General features: G+C 42.9%; 1 protein-coding gene across 2 annotated transcripts in view; it reads right to left on the minus strand.

Annotated features, from left to right (window-relative positions):
• Window positions 1-5873: 5873 nt before the first annotated feature.
• LOC134922766 (cytochrome P450 3A24-like) overlaps window positions 5874-27379 on the minus strand; it is a 76910-nt gene continuing 55404 nt past the window's right edge. For both annotated transcript variants that reach the window (XM_063920693.1, XM_063920692.1), the window contains 4 exons: window positions 25407-25567; window positions 24559-24785; window positions 7821-7983; window positions 5874-6589 (listed from right to left, as the gene is read on the minus strand). In XM_063920693.1, the coding sequence (XP_063776763.1) occupies window positions 6494-6589; window positions 7821-7983; window positions 24559-24785; window positions 25407-25567 (647 nt within the window). In that variant the 3' untranslated portion in view covers window positions 5874-6493. The remainder of the gene's footprint in view (window positions 6590-7820; window positions 7984-24558; window positions 24786-25406; window positions 25568-27379) is intronic.

A 27379-nucleotide genomic window follows, 5' to 3' on the forward strand; every position in this document is an offset into this window, starting at 1 on the left:
GGCCTTCCCTACTTCTCTTCTCGTTGGATTTGTCTGATCCCTGGTGGTTTCAACACCTGGTGGACAGAAACTACACATTTTATTCTCATCCTCATCATACCTCCACTAGAATAGATTATTGGCTTATTCCCACTACTCTATTATCTAGGGTTTGCTGGTCCAAAATAGAAAATATTGCTATATCCGACCATGCCCCAACTTGGTTCCCCTAGATCACTCTCCTTTAATTGGAGATTCCTGTCTCACCTTGACGATTCCCCAGATTTTAAATTGGCGTTAGAACACCATTTCTTGAACTACGTTACTGATAATGCACAGCATGTAGAAGATATAAATCTATTTTGGGCCACATCGAAGCCAGTACTTCGTGGCCATGTTATATTATAGCGCTACGTCTGCAGGCTCTACTTCCAAAATTGTTACATCCCTCCCAGACAGGTTTTGTAAAAGGCAAGTCCTCAGTACACAACATCCTTTAAGTTGTGTCTGCTTTTACTTATTCCTTTTCTACTCCTTCGGGTAAATCTCTATTAGTTAGTTGTGACGCTGATAAAGAGTTTGATAGGGTATCTTGGACGCATTTGCTAAGGGTATTTTATTTATATAACTTTGGCACAGGATTTATTTCCTTCTTTTGTAGACTATATGACAGCCCCCCAAAGCATTCCTTACTATTAATGGTTTAAATACGGCTTGTTTTTCCCTTTTCCATGGTGCTCGACAGGGCTGTCCTCTCTCCCCTCTCCTTTATAATTTAGCCCTGGATCCACTGATTAGACGTTTTTACTTATATACCCCATGGCGAGGCGTGGTGCTCGGTACCAACACCTTAAAAGTCTCTGCATATGCAGATGATTTACTATCGTACTTTTCTAATCCACAGGAGGCATTTCCGTGTTTTTTGAGTCTCTTAAATGACTGAGAGCATCTCGGGATGCCTAATAAATAAATAAATAAATAAATCAAAGACTAAAGCTTTAGCCTTACATACAGGTACTTCTGAAGGTTGGTCCTCTAATTTCCCTTTTATTTGGGCTGACTCCTCATTGCAATATCTTGGCATTAATATCCCAGTGAACCCAGCTGAATTGTATAGGTTTAACTTCCCTAGGATGATAACGCGCACATTGTCAGACTTTCAATCTTGGTGTCATTTACCACTATCCTATATTGGTAGGTGCCACCTCATTAAGATGATTTCCTTCCCACGTTTATTGTACTTCATTCAAATGCTTCCCTTATTGCTGAAGGACTCAGATTTAAAAACACTCAACCAGGCAATTAGCACTTTTATTTGGGGTGGCAAAAAACCCAGGTTTTCTTTGTTTAAACTTTGTCAACCTGTCACTTCTGGTGGTATAAATTTACCTTGTATATGGAGTTACTCGTTAGCAGCAAACTACAGATATGTGGTAGATTGGATTGGTGCCACAAATGTGACTGTCCACTGGAGGAGCTTTAAGACATTACATTTAGCACATCTATGATCATTTTCTCAGACATGCGGGGAGACGCCCAGCACAGTGCTAGTCCGCCCCACATGTCTGTCTATGCCCTCCCTGCACGAGTACGAAAGTATCGCACAGCAGCGATGCCTTCGCACCCGATGAGTAGCTCCCTGCCTGCGCAGCTAGTGCTCATCCTAGCTGTGCACCCAGGTTGCTACCTGCTGCAACCTGGGTGCAGCGGCTGCATGTGGCATCATGCTGCCGCCGATGATGCTATTGCTATTGTCTGTGGGACACCAATTTGTTTTAACCACTTGCCTGGCATGGTCGCATCAGATGCGACCATGCCTGCAAGTGCTCTATCTGACCTGGTTGCACAGGATGCGACCAGTCAGATAAACAGTGTTAGCAGCGGCAGGGAAGAGAAACTTCCCTCCGCTGCGGCTGTCAGAGGGACCGGAAGGTCCCTCTGCCTCCCTGCACTCTCCCCGTGTGTCTGCCGTGCTGCCGATCACTGCTGATCAGTCAGCATGGCAGGATTTCCCCCTCCAGCGGCTGCAGACTATGGCAGCCGCTGGGGAGTGTAAATGAAACCTCCCAAGCCACCCCCAGACCCCCCTGTATACCTGGAGGCTGTCCCGGATTTCAAAATGAAAGCCACAATGTTCCCGATGTTCCAATGGTCGCGATGTTCCCGATCGATGTTTCAATGTTTGAAAAAATATTTTTAAAAGATGAAAATAAAAAAAACATGTTTTTTTTCCTCTTTTTTAACTAAAATCATTAGGGTTAAATTCATGTTCTTCACCTAATTCACTCATAAAAAACCTGACAATTTCGGAGCGGTTTTTGGCGAAATAAATTGTCAGTTAAGTGGTTAATGATATACAGCATAATTAAATGTTATGTTTTATCTTAACTAAACTTCACACGGTATTTACTGAACAAACAAGAGTGCCCCCACACAAGAGTCTTCTTTTTTCTCCCTATGTTGTATGCATACTTACCTCTGACTCTGAGCGCACCACCAAGTGGACTAACTAATGAATTCATGTTGTTTCCATATACACTGCTCAAAAAAATAAAGGGAACACTAAAATAACACATCCTAGATCTGAATGAATGAAATATTCTTATTAAATACTTTGTTCTTTACATAGTTGAATGTGCTGACAACAAAATCACACAAAAATTATCAATGGAAATCAAATTTATTAACCCATGGAGGTCTGGATTTGGAGTCACACTCAAAATTAAAGTGGAAAAACACACTACAGGCTGATCCAACTTTGATGTAATGTCCTTAAAACAAGTCAAAATGAGGCTCAGTAGTGTGTGTGGCCTCCACGTGCATGTATGACCTCCCTACAACGCCTGGGCATGCTCCTGATGAGGTGGCGGATGGTCTCCTGAGGGATCTCCTCCCAGACCTGGACTAAAGCATCCGCCAACTCCTGGACAGTCAGTGGTGCAACGTGGCGTTGGTGGATGGAGCGAGACATGATGTCCCAGATGTGCTCAATTGGATTCAGGTCTGGGGAACGGGCAGGCCAGTCCATAGCATCAATGCCTTCGTCTTGCAGGAACTGCTGACACACTCCAGCCACATGAGGTCTAGCATTGTCTTGCATTAGGAGGAACCCAGGGCCAACCGCACCAGCATATGGTCTCACAAGGGGTCTGAGGATCTCATCTTGGTACCTAATGGCAGTCAGGCTACCTCTGGCGAGCACATGGAGGTCTGTGCGGCCCCCCAAAGAAATGCCACCCCACACCATTACTGACCCACTGCCAAACCGGTCATGCTGGAGGATGTTGCAGGCAGCAGAATGTTCTCCTTGGCGTCTCCAGACTCTGTCAAATCTGTCACATGTGCTCAGTGAGAACCTGATTTCATCTGTGAAGAGCACAGGGCGCCAGTGGCGAATTTGCCAATCTTGGTGTTCTCTGGCAAATGCCAAACTCCCTGCACGGTGTTGGGCTGTAAGCACAACCCCCACCTGTGGATGTCGGGCCCTCATACCACCCTCATGGAGTCTGTTTCTGATTGTTTGAGTAGACACATGCACATTTGTGGCTAGCTGGAGGTCATTTTGCAGGGCTCTGGCAGTGCTCCTGTTCCTCCTTGCACAAAGGCGGAGGTAGCGGTCCTGCTGCTGGGTTGTTGCCCTCCTACGGCCTCCTCCACGTCTCCTGATGTACTGGCCTGTCTCCTGGTAGCGCCTCCATGCTCTGGACACTACACTGACAGACACAGCAAACCTTCTTGCCACAGCTCGCATTGATATGCCATCCTGGATGAGCTGCACTACCTGAGCCACTTGTGTGGGTTGTAGACTCCGTCTCATGCTACCACTAGAGTGAAAGCACCACCAGCTTTCAAAAGTGACCAAACCATCAGCCAGAAAGCATAGGAGCTGAGAAGTGGTCTGTGGTCACCACCTGCAGAACAACTCCTTTATTGGGGGTGTCTTGCTAATTGCTTATAATTTCCACCTGTTGTCTATTCCATTTGCACAACAGCATGTGAAATTGATTGTCAATCAGTGTTGCTTCCTAAGTGGACAGTTTGATTTCACAGAAGTGTGATTGACTTGGAGTTACATTGTGTTGTTTAAGTGTTCCCTTTATTTTTTTGAGCAGTTAAGTGTTCCCTTTATTTTTTTGAGCAGTGTATTATCCAATTTTGGTTGCTCTTTGACTACTTATAGTATCACAACTGGTGCCAAATCACCTTTGCCTCCTGTGATAGAGAAAAGGTGATAAGACTAGTGACTGCGGCTCCAATGAGAGAGACCTTGAGAACAAACCCAAGTTCTTTATCCATTACACACAAAGCGGTAGGTAGAAATGTAAATGTTCTGAGAAGCTTGTGCCTAGCCTGCTATTTAGGTTTTTGGGTATATCACTGTGAGAATTTTTGAGGTACTATCAGTTATAGTAAAAGGAGGAATGACACAATATATAATCTGTCAATAAATATTATACTAAGTTGTAATGATCAAACCCAGGTCCAACATTTCAGCTGATCGGTGCACCACTGTATTCATGGTCATTAGTCACAGACTTAAGTATAACTCCATTGTTGTTCACATATTTACATGAATACAGTAAATAACACTGTAAATGTCTGGTGTGAGTGTAGGGTAACTGGGGTTAAGTATTTTATCACTCAATAAGGATGTAGATAACAGTATATTGATTTTGGAGTCATGGTTATAAATCAAAGTGTTAAGTTAGAGATAATGTATTACTTGGAAAATACAAAATTGTGTTCATAGCCCTAGTCTATAATAATGTAAACATATTGTATGTAAGGGAAGTGTACTATTATTGAGAATAATTATTAGCTTAGTAATTAAAATAAATACAAGGAAAGAGTAAAGTGTGTTATGATTTAGGGGTATTTGATTGTTCTGATTATATCATAACTTTCACTTGTTCCCTAATTCCTTTAAATAAAATGTTAACCAAACCTCTAAATGGTTAATTCATGGGCATAGCTATAGTGGGTGCAGGGGGTGCCCTTTCTATGGGGCCAAGGTAATTTACCCAGATTTGTCCATTAGGCAATTGGCCCATTGCCCAGCCTGAAAAGGGGAACTAGTCAGCGCTAATATGTGTGGCGGTCTTTATCTCTCCTTTTCAGTAAAGCTCCATACTCATATGATCCATCTATCATGCTCTAGTTTAACCCTCATAGGCACAGTTGATCTAATCATTCATTTTGACACTGTCAGGCAATAGACTTCTCCTTGATTACAGCCTTTGTAATGTAAGTTGGAGACATAAATAGTAAGCAATGTGGCATAATATAAACTGGGGGCAGTACAATGTGGAATAATATGAACTGTAGGCACTTCAGTGTAAACTCGGGGTACTGTTTGGGATAATGTGTACTGGCAGCACTATGATGTGACATTCAGGGAAATGGATTCAGTATGATTTCCCAGCTGACGGGATGCCAGCTGAATGCCAGGATCCCGACAGCCGGTATATTAATTACATCCCGAGGAAATAGCTGCATTACAATGTGGCATAGTATGAATTGAGTGTAATGTGATCTTAGGCACTAGTATGGGGTATAAATTGAACTAGGGCACCACAGTGGGGCAATACATTAACTATGGCACCACTAAGGGGCATAAAATTAACAACCGATGTGGAGAGATGTGTCTCTATGCATTGCGATGGGGGTTCCTTCAAAATGTTGCTATGGGGCCTTCAAAGCTTTGGCTAAGCCACTGGGCTAATCACTTATTTCCAATCGACATTCAACCGATGGCTGCAGTGGCCAAAAGTAGTGTGCTAACCATGAATTTAAATTTTGCAATGTTAATGATACGAGTGTCCGTTCATATCTCAATTGACCTGAAGTTTTGATCACTTTATCTATCATTCAGAAATAAATACATAACACTTGAGTAAACAATGTATTCTTTATTTGTTTCCTTACATTGAACTGGGCTAAGACAATGTAGGTTCATACATGTGGTACACAGTTAGTTTCCTTCTAAACATACTGAATCATCAAAATTAGTTTGTGTAAAATTAAATACAACTGACCTAAACAATATTTTATTGTAGTGTTAATTACCACTACATAGCAATATGCTTGGTAGCGCTGTTTAACAACCTGTAGGTGTCACTGTTGCTGACTTTCAAGAGCTTTTATTTACTGTATTGCCAGATAACCACTCACCATATCAGATAATGTATTATATCAAAGCAACAGAATTAACCAAATCTGTATTGCAGAAGATCAGTATTTAATTTTAAACAACATATTGAACCATTTTTTCTTTTGATGACAGTTCTTCTTTAAAGCAAACAAATTCTTTATAATCCTAATATAGCTTTTATATAAACGTAAGCAGAATTCTAATTTGAGATTTGCAAAGCAGTTTTTTAGGCTTATGTAACCAATAACAACTGCTACTGTTACTTTTTGGTTCATGAGTGATAGTATGAACTACAATTTATTTGCTTTCCCCAAGGAAGTACATCAGATATCACAATGTCCAACCAGTGGTGGCTACCCCCATCTAGTCATCTGTCGTTTGGGTGTCTCTAGGCACTAGATTGAGCATAACAGGTTTTGTTGTCTTTAGGTAACCTCGTGTGTCAATTTCCAGTGGGATCTGTTAAATAAATGATAATGTTAGTATTTCAAATACATTGGATTCAACCAAAAAAAGTAGACAGTAATTTTTGTATGGTTGTTTTTAAAGTTTGGTTTAAATACATTATGTAGCATGACCTGTTCTAACGGGATGCAGTCATGTTACCGATGCTCGGGATCCTGGAGGTCAGCATGCCGGCACCGGGATCCCGAACGCTAAAAATGCCGGCAATCAGAATGCCGACCCACAGGGTCTATTCCCACTCTTGAGTGTCCACGAGACCCATAGATTGGGAATAGAACCTGTGGCGATGTTCTAACATGTACAAGCTGCTCCCAAACTTCCCAGTTATTTTTCTATCTTAATTAACTATGTTGAATTCATTAATTGATAAGAAAGATGTTTTAGTAATCAGATAATTAATTAAGAACAGGTACTTATGACTATTGCTGGAATGTTCGGGAGTAGAGCATTGTTTACCTCATGGAATGTGTCCCCACAGAGGCCCTGCCATCTTGTTGAAAAGTGGTGCTGATTATTTTAAATTTTGCAAATATGCATGCAAAAAATGTTCGAAGGCTGCACATTGCTAGTTGCTGATTCATCCGTATGAGGCCTATGTTGACTAATGCATAGAAAAGAACACAACATTTTTGGGATAGTCCCCTATCCTCAGGTGTAGAAGTAGGTAGTGTCTGAAAGTCATGTTGTTTTATGTGCTTGCATCACTCAACATATGGGGATTTATCAATCTTACATTTGTTCATCCAATCCCCCCTCCACCATTGTACATTGATGTAAAATAGAGAAATAGAGAACTTGTTAGCTGTAAACAAGGGACATAGTGGGGGTGGAACTACCGAAGCATATGCTCTGTACACCAGCAGGCGAGTTGAGTGCTACTCAGGCATCAGTCAATCTATTTTCCTGCTCGGTTGTGATTCTGACTCACACCTGAGCACATACAACTGCAGTGCTCAGAATTCTCATTTCCGCACTGAGCGCCCCCTTACTCCTCATTATTTTTCACCATTGGCTAATGATGCAGCATGACCCCCCCACCCCCCTCCCAGTAAGGAGGTCACTGTGATCCGAGCTTATCAATGACAGTCACTTATTTTAAGTATGTGATAGAGAAGGCGGCCATGTGTAGTCCTGAAGATATAATTCTATTCCGAAAATTGTGACCAGACCAAAAAGCTACATTGCTAAATGAACACGTTAGAAAAGTAGCTGCTGTGATTCTTACCGGAGTGTCTTTGCAAGTGCGGAAAGAGAAGTTCTGCAGCAGTAAGGTGAGGACTGATTTCATGTTGATCATAGCAAATCTCATCCCTATACAGTTACGTGGTCCAGTTCCAAAAGGAAGGAAAGTATATGAGTCTTGTACATCTCTATTCTCTTTACTGAACCTGTGAGTATAAAGGAACAATATTAGTTTTCTAGACTAGCAACAGTCATATACATGGCCATGATTTATTACAGGGAAATCTGGTGAGAGTGGCCCACTACTGATTCTCCGTTAAATGTATGGAATACTGGTCTTACATGTTTTATTACATCATATGTCATAAAAAGTTGATACAGTCCATTTATTATTACCGTATATACTCGAGTATAAGTCGACCCGAATATAAGCCGAGGCACCTAATTTTACCACAAAAACCTGGGAAAACGTATTGACTCGAGTATAAGCCTAGGGTGGGAAATGCAGCTCTAGCCGTACACAGCCCTCATACTGCCAGATATGCCCCCACAGTGCCAGATATGCCCTCATAGTGCCAGATATGCCCTCATACTGCCAGATATGCCCCCACAGTACCAGATATGCCCCCATAGTGCCAGATATGCCCCCACAGTGCCAGATATGCCCTCATACTGCCAGATATTGCCCCACAGTGCCAGATATGCCCTCATACTGCCAGATATTCCCCCACAGTACCAGATATGCCCCCACAATGCCAGATATGCCCTTATAGTGGCAGATATGCCCCCACAGTGCCAGATATGCCCTCATAGTGCCAGATATGCCCCCACAGTGCCAGATATGCCCTCATACTGCCAGATATGCATTCCCCCTCAGTGCCACATATGCCCCCCCCCCCACCCCCCCAAGTGCCAAATATGCTCCCCCAGTGCCTGGTATAACTTACCCTCCGCTGCTCCCGCGTTGTCTTGTGAAGGAGGGACATGGAGGGCACAGCGCGCGCCTCTCCTGTGTCCCTCCTGCGTCTCCGGCGGCCGCGGCGGGTCTGTTAAATTAAGTGCCGGTTCATGAGCCAATCAGAGCTCACGAACGGGTACTTCCTTTAATAGACCCGTCGCTGCCGCCGGAGAAGCAAGAGGGACACAGGAGAGGCGTGCGCTGTGCCCTCCGTGTCCCTCCTTCCCACTGCACTGCACTGCCACTGCACTGACTCGAGTATAAGCCGAGGTGGCTTTTTCAGCACAAAAAAAAGTGCTGAAAGAGTCGGCTTATACTCGAGTATATACGGTAAGCATATTTATATAGTGACAATATATTACACGGTGCTTTAGGGAGACTGTTTATTCATTCACATCAGTCCTAGCATGTCCCCCTACAACACATACGGACATGTTTCTGGACTTTTTAGAACGTACTTAAAAAATCCATTGCACTGTGCATAAATGTGTTGTAACCCTAAGAAGCCAGTCAGATTGTAACTCATTTATTCATTTTTTTAGTGTAGTTTATAAAACTACCTTCACAAATAAATAAGTCTCCTGTGTTTATCCCAATCCTAACTAAAAAAAACTGAATTCTTACCTAAACACTCTCTCAAACTACTACCCCATCTCTCAGCTCCCATGCCCCTCCAAGCTACTTCAGAGACTTGCCTACACACGCCTCACAAACTTTCTTAGATCACACAACTTATTGGACCCACTGCAGTCAGGCTTTCATTCTCGACACTCCACAGAGACATCACTGACTAAAGTAATGAATGATCTGGTCACTGCTAAGTCCAAAAGCCATTACTCACTTCATTTTCTTCTCCATCTCTCTGCTGCTTTTGACACACTTGACCTCTCCTCATACAAACACTACAATCCCTAGGTCTTCAGGACACAGTCCATTCTTGGTTCTCATCCTATTTATTCGCTCTTTCAGTGTCCACTTCTCTGAATCCACAGCCTCTTGGCTCCTTCTATTAGTAGGAGTATCACTGTTTTAGGTCATCTGCTTTTCTCAATTTATACCACATCTCTTGGTAAACTAATTAGCTTTTTCAGATTTCAGTATCATCTGTATGCGGATGATACTCTATAATATACATATCCTTCGCAGATTTGTCACCATCTGTATTGGCCCGTGTAACTAAATGCCTTTCTACCGTTTCCTCTTCCACCTCAAACTTTATATATCCAAAACCGAATCAATTATTTTTCCACCGATCAATAGTAGTTACCATCCTGATATCTCTATCACTGTTGCTAACTCAACAATCAATCCTACTACACAAGCTCACTGCCTGGGTATCATTCTTGACTCTAAACTGTCTTTTGTTCCCCATATGCAATCTGTCTCTAAATATTGCTACATGCATATAAAAAACATATCCAAAATATGACCATACCCTACATAAGACACTGCTAAAACTGTAATCTATGTTCTCATTATCTTCTGCACTGATTATAGTAATAGTCTTCTTACTGGTCTTACCAAAAATGAGACTCTCACTACTATAACTCATTCTGAATGCTGTTGCGAGCCTAATCTTCCTTGCTAGATGTTCATTGTCTGCAGATCCACTCTGTCAGTCCCTCCATTGGTCACCTGTATTCTATCGTATTCAATATAATATACATTTACTCACACACAAGGGCATTAACCAAACGACACCAACGTACATCTCTTCACTTATCTCTATATCTCTCAACCCGACCTCTTCGCTCTTCACATGATCTATGTCTCTCATCAACACTCATTTGAGTAACCTTCAGGATGCTCAGGATGTCTGTCAAAATCATGCTGCCGGGGCCAATAAAGCTGCATGCAAGGATGCAGTGACTGGCTTCAGCATGCCCAGAAAAATTGACGGTCATACCCCACTGTTTTTTTTAGAAATGCTCCCCCGTTGCCACTTCTAAAATAAAAAATGCCAGCAGCATGTCACTGTACTACGGCTTTTGGGGAACTGAGAGCGACATCACAGGACCTGTTCTGCACATGCACAGATCATGAAACATCAGAGATTTATGTAAATAGCATATATACGTCAATCTCTGAATCAGGGCCATAATGTAAGGCTGCTACTGGACCACGCGCTTAGTTGGTCCTTTAGTAGGAATAATAGTAAGTTTGTCACATACGGTACTCACCTCTGCCAGCTCTTGGAATGCATAATTCTAGAGCCATGACAGTCTGAATTATCTTGAATATAAGGGATGCAGTTCATTTGCCGCTTGTTGGGATCCCGGTGATCAGGATACCGATGCCGGAATCCTGACAACCGTCACTGCCGACAGCCGGAATCATGGCTCACAGGGGCTATTCCCACTCGTGGGTGTAACCCACTCACCACCCTGCCGGCATACTGGCGGCCCGGGATGCTGCTGTCTGTATACTCACAGCAGAATCCCATCTGCCGGTAAAGCATACTGAGCCCAATTATAAACATTACTGTTCAAAACTGTCAGAGAGAAGCAGATTGGGTATGCCATGGCTCTGTATAATCAGTTTTACTCTGACATGGTACCATGGAGACTTGTGCACTAGCAGGGATAACACCTCCCATATGACAGAAGCAACCTAAGTATGGAACCCTCTCAGTTAAACTGTTTATATATATTTCTCATACGTCCTAGAGGATGCTGGGGACACTATAAGAACTGTAGGGTATAGACGGGATCCGCAGGAGACATGGGCACTTTAAGACTTTGAAAGGGATGTGAACTGGCTCCTCCCTCTATGCCCCTCCTCCAGACTCCAGTTTAGAATCTGTGCCCAGGCAGACTGTATGCACACTGAGGAGCTCTACTGAGTTTCTCGGAAAAGACTTTATGTTAGGTTTTTTATTTTCAGGGAGCACTGCTGGCAACAGTCTCCCTGCATGGTGGGTCTTAGGGGAGAGAAGTCAGACCTACTTCTAGTGAGTTTAAAGGCTCTGCTTCTTGGCTACATCATTAGCTCCTGAGGGTTTGGAACACTAGGTACGCCTAGGGGTTCATTCCCAGAGCCCGCCGTCACCCCCTTTGCAGAGCCAGAAGTCAGAAGACAGGTGAGTAGAAGAAGATAGAAGACTTCAGTGATGGCTTCTGAGGTACCGCACAGCGATCGCGCTGCGCGCCATGCTCCCACACACAGCGGCACTACAGGGTGCAGGGCGCGGGGGGTGGGGGGATGCCCTGGGCAGCATAAAAATTCTCATTTGAGACTGGCACAGTGCGATTGGAGTGCCTAGGCACGAAATCCTTCCCCCCGCCAGTATAATTATTTTGAAAAATAGCGGGGCTGAAGCGAATCATGAAGGGGGCGGGGCTTAGCCCTCACAGCTCTCATCAGCACCATTTTCTCATCACAGAGCTGCAGAGACGCTGGTCCTTCCTCCCCACTGCTATACAAGTAACAGGGTTCAAAACGGGGGGGGGGGGGGCAGTTAATTTGGTGCTAAAACAAGTTATTATAAAAGCGCTGCAGGGTCTGAGGCATTATATTAAAGTTTCAGAACCGGGATAGGCGCTGGGTTGTGAGCTGGCAAACTCCTTCTGTGTTTCTCTGACAGGCTTTGCTGTGGGTCTGTCCCCTATTTGCCCAGTGTGTTTGTGGGTGGCGGTACACGTGTGTCAGCATGTCTGAGGCGGTGTGCTCTTCCCAGGAGGAGACTGTGTTAGGGGCAGAAACGGCTGTGGGAGTGACCCTGTCGGTACCGCTGGCTCCTGATTGGGTAAATGTGTTAAATGCTTTGAATGCTAATGTGGCTCTTATTAATAAGAGATTAGAGAAATCTGAGTCTCAGAACTAGGCATGGAAGAAATCTGTGGAGGAGGTGTTATCACAGGTTCAGACCCCCTCGGGGTCACATAAACGTTTGTTTGCTCAGTTGGCAGACACAGATACCGACACGGACACTGACTCCAGTGTCGACTATAGTGATACCAGATTAGACCCAAAATTGGCAAAGAGCATTCAGTACATGATTGTGGCAATAAAAGATGTGTTGCATATCACGAGGACCCTGCTGTTCCTGATACTAGGGTCTTTATGTATAAGGGAAAGAAACCTGAGGTAACGTTTACTCCCTCTCATGAACTGAATACCCTTTTTGAAAAAATGTGGGAAAATCCTGACAAAAAGTTTCTGATTCCCAAAAGGATTCAAATGGCGTATCCGTTCCCCTCTGGGGATAGAGAAAAGTGGGAGTCCCCTCCCATTGTGGACAAGGCTCTATCACGGTTGTCTAAAAAGGTGGCTTTACCGTCTCCTGACACGGCAGCCCTTAAGGATCCTGCGGATCGTAGACAGGGAAATACGTTAAAATCCATTATCGTCACCACAGGTATACTACTCAGACCAACTATTGCATCTGCGTGGGTGAGTAGTGCTATCGAAAAGTGGGCAGAACTTGTCATCTGATATAGATACCCTAGATAGGGATAGCATCCTTTTAACGCTGGGTTATATCAGGGACGCTGCAGCCTACCTAAAGGAAGCGGCAAGAGATATTGGCCTCTTGGGATCAAGGGCCAATGCCATGGCAGTCTCAGCTAAGAGTGCATTGTGGATTCATCAATGGAATGCTGATGCTTACTCTAAGAAAGCTATGGAGTCTCTACTGTATAAAGGTGGTGTATTGTTCGGTGAAGGTCTCGCTGATTTGGTATCTACGGCTACCGCGGGTAAGTCGTCATTTTTGCCTTATGTCCCTCCACAACAAAAGAAAGCTCACCACTTGCAGATGCAGTCCTTTCGGCCAAATAAATACAGAAAAGGCCGAGGTTATTCCTTCCTTGCTAATAGAGGAAGAGGAAAAGGTAAAAGATCTCTGGCCGTGGCAGGTTCCCAGGAGCAGAAGTCCTCCCCGGCTTCTGCCAAATCCACCGCATGACGCTGGGGCTCCTCTGCGGGAGTGTGCACCGGTGGGGGCATGTCTCAAGCTCTTCAGTCAATTCTGGGCTCATTCGGCCCTAGACCCATGGATTTTAGAAATAGTGTCCCAGGGGTACAAACTGGAGTTTCAAGACGTTCCCCCTCGACGTTTTTTCAAATCAGCCTTATCAGCTTCTCTTCCGAACAGGGAGGTAGTATGCGATGCAATACAAACGTTGTGTTTGCATCAAGTAATTGTCAGGGTTCCCCCGTCACAACAGGGAGAAGGCTTTTATTCAAGCCTGTTTGTGGTCCTGAAACCGGACGGCTCGGTCGGACCAATTCTGAACCTAAAGTCCCTCAATCTTTACCTAAGAAAATTCAAATTCAAGATGGAATCTCTCCGAGCAGTGATCTCCAGTCTGGAGGAAGGGGATTTCATGGTGTCGGTCAACATAAAGGATGCCTACTTACACGTCCCCATATATCCTCCGCATCAGGCTTACCTGAGGTTTGCTATTCAGGATTGTCATTACCAATTTCAGACGTTGCCGTTTGGTCTGTCCACGGCTCCGAGGATTTTCACCAAGGTAATGGCGGAAATGATGGTTCTCCTTCGCAAGCAAGGAATCACAATTATCCCTTACCTAGACGATCTCCTGATAAAGGCGAGATCCAAAGACAAGCTGGAGCAGGACATTGCGCTCTCCCTGACAGTTCTACAACAACATGGTTGGCTTCTAAACTTGCTGAAGTCACAGTTGAATCCGACGAAGCGGCTGTTGTTTTTGGGAATGATTCTGGACACGGAATTACAGAGAGTTTTTCTTCCAGAAGAGAAGGCTCTGGAAATTCAGAGTTTGGTCAAACAAATTCTGAAACCAGCGAGAGTATCAATTCATCAATGCACTCGAGTGTTGGGGAAGATGGTGGCGGCCCACGAGGCCATTCAGTTTGGCAGATTCCATGCCAGAGTGTTTCAGTGGGACCTCTTGGACAAGTGGTCCGGATCCCATCTGCACATGCACCGGAAAATAATCCTGTCCTCCAAGACCAGAATCTCACTCCTGTGGTGGCTGCACAGCTCTCACCTCCTAGAGGGATGCAGGTTCGGAATCCAGGACTGGATCCTAGTAACCACGGATGCGAGTCTCCGAGGCTGTGGAGCAGTCACACAGGGGGAAACCTTCCAGGGAAAATGGTCAAGCCAGGAAGTTTGTCTACACATAAACGTCCTGGAATTAAGGGCCATTTACAACGGCCTTCTTCAAGCGGAACGTCTTCTTTGCAACCTGCCCATCCTAATACAGTCGGACAATATAACAGCAGTAGCGCACATAAACCGCCAGGGTGGAACAAAGAGCAGGGCGGCAATGGAAGAGACCCCAAAAGTTCTCCGCTGGGTGGAAAGACATACAAGCGCTCTGTCAGCGATCTTCATTCCAGGAGTGGACAACTGGGAAGCAGACTTCCTCAGCAGACACGATCTCCATCCAGGAGAGTGGGTTCTTCATCAAGAGGTCTTCACAGAAGTGACAAGTCTTTGGGGAATTCCTCAAATAGACATGATGGCGTCTCGCCTAGACAAGAAACTTCAGATATTGTTCCAGGTCGAGGGACCCTCAAGCAATAGCACTGGACGCGCTGGTGACACCATGGGTGTTTCAATCGGGGTACGTGTTCCCTCCGCTTCCACTCATTCCAAAGGTGCTAAAGATCATAAGAAGAACAAAGGTACAGGCGATCCTCATTGTTCCGGACTGGCCAAGGAGGGCTTGGTATCCAGATCTTCAGGAATTACTCGTAAGAGATCCCTCGCCTCTTCCTCTACGAGAGGATCTGTTACAGCAGGGGCCATGCGTGTATCACGACTTACCGCGGCTATGTTTGATGTCTTTGCATTGAACGCCGGATCCTAGCCCGAAAGGGTATTCCCAGTGAAGTTATTCCCACACTTCTTCAGGCTAGAAAAGGAGTAACGTCTAAACATTATCACCTTATTTGGAGAAAATATGTGTCTTGGTGTGAATCTAAGAAGGCTCCTATGGAAGAATTTCAGCTAGGACGTTTTCTCCATTTCCTGCAAGCAGGTGTGGATGCGGGCCTAAAGTTAGGCTCGATTAAAGTACAAATTTCGGCCTTATTGGTTTTCTTTCAAAAACAATTGGACTCCCTTCCAGAAGTTCAGACTTTCGTGAAAGGAGTTTTGCACATCCAACCTCCATTTGTGCCCCCAGTGGCACCATGGGATCTTAACGTGGTGTTGCATTTCCTTCAATCACATTGGTTTGAACCTTTACAGAAGGTAGAGTTGAAATTTCTCACTTGGAAAGTGGTCATGCTATTGGCCTTAGCATCCGCAAGGCGGGTGTCTTAGTTAGCGGCTTTGTCTCACAAGAGTCCTTATTTAATCTTCCATGAAGATAGAGCAGAGTTGAGGACTCATCAACAATTTCTGCCGAAGGTGGTTTCATCGTTCCACATGAACCAGCCTATTGTGGTACCGGTGGCTACTGACGCCTTTGCGGAGTCAAAATCTCTCGATGTTGTCAGGGCCTTAAAAATTTATGTCACAAGAACGGCTCAACTTAGGAAAACGGAAGCTCTGTTTGTCCTGTATGCTGCCAACAAGATTGGGACGCCTGCTTCCAAGCAGACTATTGCGCGCTGGATCTGTAATACGATTCAGCAGGCTCATTCTACGGCTGGATTGCCGTTACCGAAATCAGTGAAAGCCCACTCTACCAGAAAGGTGGGCTCATCCTGGGCGGGTCTCGGCATTACAACTCTGCCGAGCAGCTGCTTGGTCGGGTTCAAACACTTTTGCAAAATTTTACAAGTTTGATACCCTGGCTGATAAGCACCTCATGTTTGGTCAATCGGTGCTGCAGAGTCATCCGCACTCTCCCGCCCGTTCTAGAGCTTTGGTATAAACCCCATGTTTCTTATGGTGTCCCCAGCATCCTCTAGGACGTATGAGAAAATAGAATTTTAATATCTACCGATAAATCCTTTTCTCTTAGTCAGTAGAGGATGCTGGGCGCCCGTCCCAGTGCGGACTCAATCTGCAGTTATTAGTTATGTTTACACACGGGTTGTGTTATGTTATAGTCAGCCTGTTGCTGACGTTGTTCATGCCGTTGACTGGAGTTCTGTTAAATGCCATGTTGTACGGCGTGTTGCGGTGTGAGCTGGTATGTGTCTCACCTTAGTTAACAATAAATCCTTTTCCTCTAAATGTCCGTCTCCCTGGGCACAGTTCCTATAACTGGAGTCTGGAGGAGGGGCATAGAGGGAGGAGCCAGTTCACAACCCTTTCAAAGTCTTAAAGTGCCCATGTCTCCTGCGGATCCTGTCTATACCCCATGGTTCTTATGGTGTCCCCAGCATCCTCTACGGACTAAGAGAAAAGGATTTACCGGTAGGTATTAAACTCCTATTTTATATATATATATATATATATATATATATATATAGTCAAGGAAATCCCTCCAGCAAACCGATACATTACCGGGTGGAAGAAAAGCAGGCGGCACTCCAAGGTCTTTCAAAATAAACTTTGTATTAAAGATTTACAGCATAATGCAGTGGCAACGTTTCAAGACCATGCTGGTCTTTTCGTCAGGCTGTGCATTTAGAAAACGAAAACAAATACAATTGGCAGAACAGTGATTAAAGTGCTTACCTGCCTTATATATCAGTGTGCATAACATGCGGTGTCTCGCGGAGTCCCGGGCCGTCGGCTTCTGGGTGCGTCAGTCCGTCGCTCCGTTCGTGACATCATGGTTGCTGGGCAACCCTGTGAAGCCTCGGGTCCCGTCGCGCCGGGAGAGCTCGCAGTGCTAGAAGGATAATTAAATTGTGAATTATTGGTGCAGTGACATAAAGTAATATGACAGTGGTGTATAATACTATGACAGTGATATATAATAATGTGAAGCATTGATATTAACCAAATAAACTGTGCTTTTAAAATCACAAGATTGTAGCTCTATCTGATTGGCTGGTAATTGCATGCAAATTAATTGAACTCTTAATGAAAACTGTTATGTATACTTCTAATTAATAATTATAATTATTTTAGTAATAGATGCATGCTAATATATTATATGATGAGCTGTTATCAAGTTAAAAAGGTGTTCCAGGTGAATTTTTCATTTAGTCCGTTTGGTGCAAGAGCTCCCAATAGGAATATCCATTTGGATTCACACTTGTTTAGTAGTTTCTGACGGTCTCCTCCTCTTGTCAATGGTGGAATATGGTCTATGATCTTACATCGAAGATCTGATAGATGGTGTCCCTGTTGACGATAATGCCTTGCTACAGGTTGGTCTATATTCTTTCCTTCCAATGCAGCCTTAACCGCTGATCTATGAAGAGCCATACGGTCACGTAGATTTCTTATAGTTTGTCCTACATAGATGAGTCCACAAGGACACGTGATGGTGTACACTATGAAGGCTGTGGTGCATGTTATCACGTGTTTTATTTTATATTCTTGTCCTGTTAGTTGGTTGACAAAAGAGTTTCCTGGTTCCATGTATTTGCAGGTAGTGCATGATATGCATTTATAACATCCTGGTTTTTTGGTCGTGCCAAAAAGTGTGGTATTTGATTTTGAAGTGACATAAGTTTTTACTAAGCGGTCCCGGATGCTTCTGCCTCTTCTATAACTGGGCATGATGCGAGTATTCTTAAAAATTGGTAGCTCATTGTCTCCTGTGACAATAGGCCACAGGGCTTTAGTTGCTTGTGGGATCACTACGCTGGCTGTGTTGAAGGTTGTCACAAATGGTATCTTGTTTTCAACTTCTTTTCTTTGTTTATTCTTGGGTTGCAACAGATGTTCTCGTGACATTCGCTGTACTTTGTTTTTTGTTTCTATTAATTCCTTGTGGTGGTACCCTCTAGAGGCAAATTTATCCACCATGGTTAACAAGGCTTGTTCTAAATCTTTTGGATCGCTTGAAATCCGGGCTGCTCTGATCATTTGTGAGCGTGGTAATCCTTTAATCAAGGCCGGTGGATGACAACTGCTGTGTAATAACATGGTGTTTCGGTCTGTACTTTTGGTGTATAGGGAAGTTTTCAGTGTTCCCTCCTTGATGCTTATAGTGACATCTAGGTAATTGATGCTAGATGTACTAACTTGATGTGTGAATTTTATTGGATGGTCCATTTGATTGATGTTAGAAATTAATGAAGTTAAGGTTGATAACGGACCTGTCCATATTATCAGCAGGTCATCAATATATCTAGTATATAATGATATATATTTTGAAATTTCTGGATCCGAGAAAAAGAAAATTTGTTCTTGCTGAAACATATATACGTTTGCAAATGACGGGGCCACATTGGACCCCATAGCGCAACCTTTGGTCTGAATGTAATATTGACCATTATGTAAGAAATAATTTTTAACCAGGGTGCTTTGCAGCAACTCTAAAAATAACGGAATGGGGATCTCTGTGAACTTATGTTTGTGTAGGAACAATTCCATGGCTATGAGTCCTTCTTGATGAGGGATCACCGTATATAGACTTTTTACGTCTAATGTACACAATATGGTGTTTTCTGGCAATTGCGTTAGGGATTGTAACTTTAGTAAAAGTTGTGTGGTGTCTTTCAAGAAGGTAGATTGTTTGGAGATCAGAGGTTGAATAAGGCCATCTAGGAATTTGGATACTGGCTGCAACAAAGACCCTCTGGCTGAGATAATGGGGCGTGGGGGTGGATTGTTCGCATCCTTGTGAAGTTTTGGTACTGTATATATTATAGGAGTGATGGGGTATTCTGTACTTAATGCAAAGTTTATTTTGAAAGACCTTGGAGTGCCGCCTGCTTTTCTTCCACCCGGTAATGTATCGGTTTGCTGGAGGGATTTCCTTGACTGTATGCACAAATAGGAGGGCACCCGGGCACAATCAAGTTTATCATCCAGAGTGCCGGATAAACACAATCCTATACAATTGAGGTACATGCCTGTACCCCTAAGGATCAAGGCACCGGAACAATATCAATTTTCCCGTTTTTCACACGGGTATATTACATTACAATATTTGGACATATACAATTGCTTTCAGTTTTTTCCGGCTTACCATCGATACCATCGGTAACTATTTCCAGGTGAATTTAATCATCCAGCAACAGGATCCACGTTTACAAAAAAAGATCCACTAATGGCTTACAGCGAGGTTAAATCATTTATAGACCTCAAATCACATTTGGATGAAACTCTGACACTCACACAGGAACATACAGACACCGTATTATTTGGTGCTGATCTACACCCTGTGCAAAATGCCCCTACAGTGGATGAAATATATAACACCATTTTGAAATTAAGAAACAAAGAAACTGACTATCTTCTACATGGGACATCGCTCTCCAATTATTTTAGAGCAAAAATGATACCACGGGGTTTTCGCATCAGAAACACCCCCACCATCGGCCGCAACAATGCAAGCTTTTGCCACAAATGGATATCCATATTAAATAAATGCAGCTTCGATCTTATGCTGCTCGTGATCGAGGAGTCGGGCAGAATCCTCAAAGAAACAAAAGAAAAACTGGACATCTCAACTACCACATACAAGCCAATACTAGATGATAAAAAACATCAAACCATGTGGGCCAAAATGGAGACCCAATGCAATAATTATAGACAAGAGCTCCTGAAATTTAAAAACAAAAAGCTCACTACTGTACAAACAGACTATGAAGAATTCAGAGTGTACAGATGGTTAAGTGGTACTGATTTCAACACAGGCCGCTCCAGATCTCGTTCAAAAGTATCGTGGAGAGATAAAAGAGATTCCAGAAACACTAATCTTCGACATCGCTCTCAATCAAACAGCGACAGCGACTTCCACATCAACGACTCTGATGACCCCACCAAAACTCCGGACATCCCTTTAGATCGGGCTTCAAGAACAAGGGCAGACCATCGGTCTACAGAAGAACCAGGAGAGGTGGTCAAAACCAAAGAATCTACCAAGCCGCCAATAAATACAAAAAAGAAGAAATAGTGTTTAACTTATCGTCTCATTCTTTAACTGCAGCACAATCAGCGGTCCTAAACAAAGGATTATCATTTATCCCCACGACATACCATAATCAATTGAATTGGAAAATAGATCTCTATGGACACCATAGGACGTTAAAAACTAAAGAATTCTTCCAACATCAGATCACTCCCACCCAAGTGGACCCCAAACAACAATTGATATATAAGAGATCTTCCTTTGATCCGGTTTCCAACAATCCCTCCTTAAAAACCTATAATAGACTCTTGGATGACTCAGTAAGCAAATATCAAGGGGCAAAACCTAAAATTTGCTCGAATCTTACCAAACAAGAACACCAGGCTCTCAAAGAACTGTCGGCCCTAAACAACATCACAATCCGCTCAGCGGACAAAGGAGGAGGCATTGTGCTGCAAGACACAGACATTTATATTAACAACATAGACAAGTTATTATTGGACACAAGCACTTACAGTAAATTGTCCAACAACCCGACTGAGAAGTATAAAACACAACTGGACGACATTTTAAAACAAGCCCACGATACACAACAAATCAACAACAGAACATTCAAAGCATTAAGTACAGAATACCCCATCACTCCTATAATATATACAGTACCAAAACTTCACAAGGATGCGAACAATCCACCCCCACGCCCCATTATCTCAGCCAGAGGGTCTTTGTTGCAGCCAGTATCCAAATTCCTAGATGGCCTTATTCAACCTCTGATCTCCAAACAATCTACCTTCTTGAAAGACACCACACAACTTTTACTAAAGTTACAATCCCTAACGCAATTGCCAGAAAACACCATATTGTGTACATTAGACGTAAAAAGTCTATATACGGTGATCCCTCATCAAGAAGGACTCATAGCCATGGAATTGTTCCTACACAAACATAAGTTCACAGAGATCCCCATTCCGTTATTTTTAGAGTTGCTGCAAAGCACCCTGGTTAAAAATTATTTCTTACATAATGGTCAATATTACATTCAGACCAAAGGTTGCGCTATGGGGTCCAATGTGGCCCCGTCATTTGCAAACGTATATATGTTTCAGCAAGAACAAATTTTCTTTTTCTCGGATCCAGAAATTTCAAAATATATATCATTATATACTAGATATATTGATGACCTGCTGATAATATGGACAGGTCCGTTATCAACCTTAACTTCATTAATTTCTAACATCAATCAAATGGACCATCCAATAAAATTCACACATCAAGTTAGTACATCTAGCATCAATTACCTAGATGTCACTATAAGCATCAAGGAGGGAACACTGAAAACTTCCCTATACACCAAAAGTACAGACCAAAACACCATGTTATTACACAGCAGTTGTCATCCACCGGCCTTGATTAAAGGATTACCACGCTCACAAATGATCAGAGCAGCCCGGATTTCAAGCGATCCAAAAGATTTAGAACAAGCCTTGTTAACCATGGTGGATAAATTTGCCTCTAGAGGGTACCACCACAAGGAATTAATAGAAACAAAAAACAAAGTACAGCGAATGTCACGAGAACATCTGTTGCAACCCAAGAATAAACAAAGAAAAGAAGTTAAAAACAAGATACCATTTGTGACAACCTTCAACACAGCCAGCGTAGTGATCCCACAAGCAACTAAAGCCCTGTGGCCTATTGTCACAGGAGACAATGAGCTACCAATTTTTAAGAATACTCGCATCATGCCCAGTTATAGAAGAGGCAGAAGCATCCGGGACCGCTTAGTAAAAACTTATGTCACTTCAAAATCAAATACCACACTTTTTGGCACGACCAAAAAACCAGGATGTTATAAATGCATATCATGCACTACCTGCAAATACATGGAACCAGGAAACTCTTTTGTCAACCAACTAACAGGACAAGAATATAAAATAAAACACGTGATAACATGCACCACAGCCTTCATAGTGTACACCATCACGTGTCCTTGTGGACTCATCTATGTAGGACAAACTATAAGAAATCTACGTGACCGTATGGCTCTTCATAGATCAGCGGTTAAGGCTGCATTGGAAGGAAAGAATATAGACCAACCTGTAGCAAGGCATTATCGTCAACAGGGACACCATCTATCAGATCTTCGATGTAAGATCATAGACCATATTCCACCATTGACAAGAGGAGGAGACCGTCAGAAACTACTAAACAAGTGTGAATCCAAATGGATATTCCTATTGGGAGCTCTTGCACCAAACGGACTAAATGAAAAATTCACCTGGAACACCTTTTTAACTTGATAACAGCTCATCATATAATATATTAGCATGCATCTATTACTAAAATAATTATAATTATTAATTAGAAGTATACATAACAGTTTTCATTAAGAGTTCAATTAATTTGCATGCAATTACCAGCCAATCAGATAGAGCTACAATCTTGTGATTTTAAAAGCACAGTTTATTTGGTTAATATCAATGCTTCACATTATTATATATCACTGTCATAGTATTATACACCACTGTCATATTACTTTATGTCACTGCACCAATAATTCACAATTTAATTATCCTTCTAGCACTGCGAGCTCTCCCGGCGCGACGGGACCCGAGGCTTCACAGGGTTGCCCAGCAACCATGATGTCACGAACGGAGCGACGGACTGACGCACCCAGAAGCCGACGGCCCGGGACTCCGCGAGACACCGCATGTTATGCACACTGATATATAAGGCAGGTAAGCACTTTAATCACTGTTCTGCCAATTGTATTTGTTTTCGTTTTCTAAATGCACAGCCTGACGAAAAGACCAGCATGGTCTTGAAACGTTGCCACTGCATTATGCTGTAAATCTTTAATACAAAGTTTATTTTGAAAGACCTTGGAGTGCCGCCTGCTTTTCTTCCACCCGGTAATGTATCGGTTTGCTGGAGGGATTTCCTTGACTGTATGCACAAATAGGAGGGCACCCGGGCACAATCAAGTTTATCATCCAGAGTGCCGGATAAACACAATCCTATATATATATATATATATATATATATATATATATATATATATATATATAGCAACAGAAGGACTGGCACTCCAAAGATATTCCTCAAAGTCCAAAACGCCCAGGTACCACATGTAGAAGAAATTCTATCCAAAGCAGCAAAACACGGCACTCATGAGACTTGAAAAACAAACAGCAGGTCTGGCTCAAGAAGAAAGCTGTCAGAGCAGCATACTTGACAAGTATGCTGCTCTGACAGCTTTCTTCTTGAGCCAGCCCTGCTGTTCGTTTTTCAAGTCCCATGAGTGCCGTGTTTTGCTGCTTCGGATATATATATATATATATATATATATATATAGTCAAAAAGGACGTGGCACTCACGGCAGGATACAAATGGTCAAACACTCATGTGTTGTTAGCTAACGACACATGAGTGTTTGACCATTTGTATCCTGCCGTGAGTGCCACGTCCTTTTTGACTATATTGCTTCTGCTTTACGAAGGCACCGGCGTTTGAATGATTCAGCTTTAGGAGTGCCTCACCATCCAATGTATATATATATATATATATATATTTGTATATCAATGCATTAGTTCTTGATTAAATATTATTATTATTATTATTATACTTTAATGTTATGGCACCACAAAGGGTCTACAGCGCCTCACAACAAGGTACATAACTGGGCAAAAGAAAACAAAACGTGACTTAAAGTACAAAACATTGCAGAACATGCACAAGCACATAAAGATTGCTGCAGCGGCAGTCATAAGACCCAAATCAGCATTGGGATGGTCAAACCCAGAGATTTTTGTGCCATTGTTGGTAGTGAGGAGGAGATGATGGTATAAGGGAGGGAAGGAAAAGCACATGAGGGAAGAGGGCCCTGCTCGTGAGAGCTTACTTATTTGTTAGTCACAATTACTCCTAAATAAATGACCCTCAATCTGTGATACCTTTCAGGTCTGAATTCCTCTGGATCTGGCCATATCTCCGGATCACGGTGTAGCACAAATGCTGGGATCACTACCACTACCCCTTCTGGGATAGTTACTCCATTGATCTCAGTTGTTTTCTTACAAACACGCTCAAGTCTCAAAGATGGAGGGTAGAGTCGCAAGGTTTCAGATATCACCATGTCAAGATACTCCATCTGCATCAGAGCCTCGTATGTTGGAGGAGCCTGTGGACAATAAGCACAATTATAGTATCATGGAACAAGCTTTTCATGTGATATATGGTATACTGGCCTAAATGTATTAAGCCTTATAAAGTAATAAGGTGGAGAAGGAAAAGGCATGATAAATGACCAGCCAACCAGCTCCTAACGGTCATTTTTCAAATACAGCCTGTGACATGGCAGATAGGAAGCTTATTGGCTGGTTATTTATCACTCCGTCTCCGCTTTATCACTTTTTATGGCTTAATACATTTGGGGCACTATTTGATATGATTTCCTTTCAAGCAATTTACTACTAGTTTGAGTTAGGTAGATACAAATATTCTATTGTACTATCTACTTTAATAGTAACAAAGCTATAGCTTATTTTTTAGCATCTTTCTTCAGAAGAAACTAAGTGCCTCTTGCCTTTTCCTGGGCAGCCTGTTTAATGGTATTAGGCTGAGCTCAAGAAAAGAGGGAGGAAGCCAACACCCTCATTTTAGCCAGCAAAGTGTTACTAGCTGAAGCAACAATGGTTCAGCAGCACTTTCCTCAGGGCATCACTAGGTTTGGAAGTGTTCCGAAATGGAATGCACAGTGGGAGCAGTTACAGTAGAAAACATCTACATTATAGGAAATTACCTTGTTTGGGAGAATGGTATCAATTTCCTCCTGAAGTTTAGTTTGAACATCAGGCTGAGTGGCCAGATGGTAAGACAGGAACATCAGCGTAGTGCTGGTTGTCTCGTAGCCAGCCATGATGAAGATAAGTCCCTGAGCCATAATCTCCGAGTCTGTCAGCGCTGTGCAAAAGATGAGACAGTTGGTTATAATGTTTCCTTATCTATGGTGATTAACAATAACTTTCTTGTTTTGTTTTCATTATGATTGTTTATGATATAGTACCATTATGATTTCTGGACCAATCGGGTAGTACAGGTGGTGTAATGGTTATCATTAATGCCTCACAGAGGTCATGGGTTTGATTGCCACCATGGCTGTAAATGTGTGGAGCTTGTATATTCTCCCTGTGCCTGCATGGGTCCTCCAGGGAACTGCGGTTTCCTCCCACAATCCAGAAATATACTGCTAGGTTAATTGGCTCCCGACAAAAAAAGAACCCTAGTGTATAAGTGTGTGCGTGTACATGTGTTAAGGGGAGACTAGATGGGCCAAGTGGTTCTTTTCTGCTGTCAAATTCTATGTTAATCCAAACGGATAAAAGCATATGACACAATTACAGAAGTACAACATTGTGTTAGTAAAAAAACAAACTGTAAATGGTAACTTGGTAACTTTAAGGTTTACTAACAAATAAGTGTCCAGTAATAACCAGACATGAGGAAAAATGAAAATAATAAAAAAAATACAAAAACATTATTGAGTTATTAATAACAATAATTATTATGTTCAATGGAAATAAATGCACCTCCATTTAACCAAAACATGTAGCATCCCTGTGTACATCATTTTGCAATAAGCTGTCATTATTTGGGAGCAGTGATCTCTGTTCCAGAAAGTAGGTCACGGTGCTCCTTGCCCGGTTGTTGGTAAGACGTAGTTCCTTGGCATTATCTTTTTGTCTATATATTTTATAAAATCAGGCTGCAAATCTCATCCATTATGCTGCTCTGATTGGGTCTGTCTCAGTGATAGGAGCAAACTAGAAAAGAAGCAATTTGCTCCAGTAACAATCCATGGGGCTAATTCAGACCTGATCGCTGCTGTGCGAAAGGATCAGGTATGCCCTGCATATACAGCAACGGGGATCGCCGGCCAGCGACAGGATGGTGCGAAAAATCTGAATGCACTGGTGATTGACAGGAAGAGGGCGTTTGTGGGTGGCAACTGATCGTTTTCACGGAGTGTCCGGAAAAACGCAGGAGGGACCAGGCATTTGGAGGGAGGGTTTCTGACGTTAGCTCCGGCCCCGATCATCGCACTGGAAGAGTAAGTCCTGTGCTGTGCAGAGACTGCACAAAATTAGTTTGTGCAGCTCTGCTCCACATCCGAACGCACACTTGCACAGCGAATTTCCTCTCCCACTGTAGGCGGCGACTACCTGATCGTAGGGATGCAAAAAACATACCCTAGTGATCAGGTCTGAATAACCCCCCATGTTGCAATGCAAGGGGTGCAAATACATAAGAGTTTTGCAAGCAGGTAACATACTGGGCAGCCTTGTTTTTACACTGGAATTTGGAATTAAGCTACTGTAGGACACGTAAATGCCCTTCCAAACTTAAAATCTATTCAATTTTTCCCATCACAAATGCAATATGATTTAAAATGGTGCAAATTGTTCCTTCTTTGTTCTTTTTTTATTTGCTCATAACTCTGTATAATGCTCAGTCTCTTTCTCTATAGATTATAGAAGGTGATATGTACTGTATAAAATCTTGGAGAGTGAAAAAGTTGAGAAGTTGCCCAAAGCAAGCAACCAACCAACCAACCAACCAACCAACCAACCAACCAACCAACCGCCTTCTGACTATCATGTCATAGAATGTGCAAGATAAAGTAAATTATAGAAGTTGGTTGGTTACTTTGGGCAACTTCTTCTTTATCTCTCTCCAAGGCTTGATGTGTCTCCTCTTAGAATCTTGTTTTCTATT

This window comes from Pseudophryne corroboree, chromosome 1 (assembly GCF_028390025.1).
Source record: "Pseudophryne corroboree isolate aPseCor3 chromosome 1, aPseCor3.hap2, whole genome shotgun sequence".
Lineage (NCBI taxonomy): Eukaryota > Metazoa > Chordata > Amphibia > Anura > Myobatrachidae > Pseudophryne > Pseudophryne corroboree.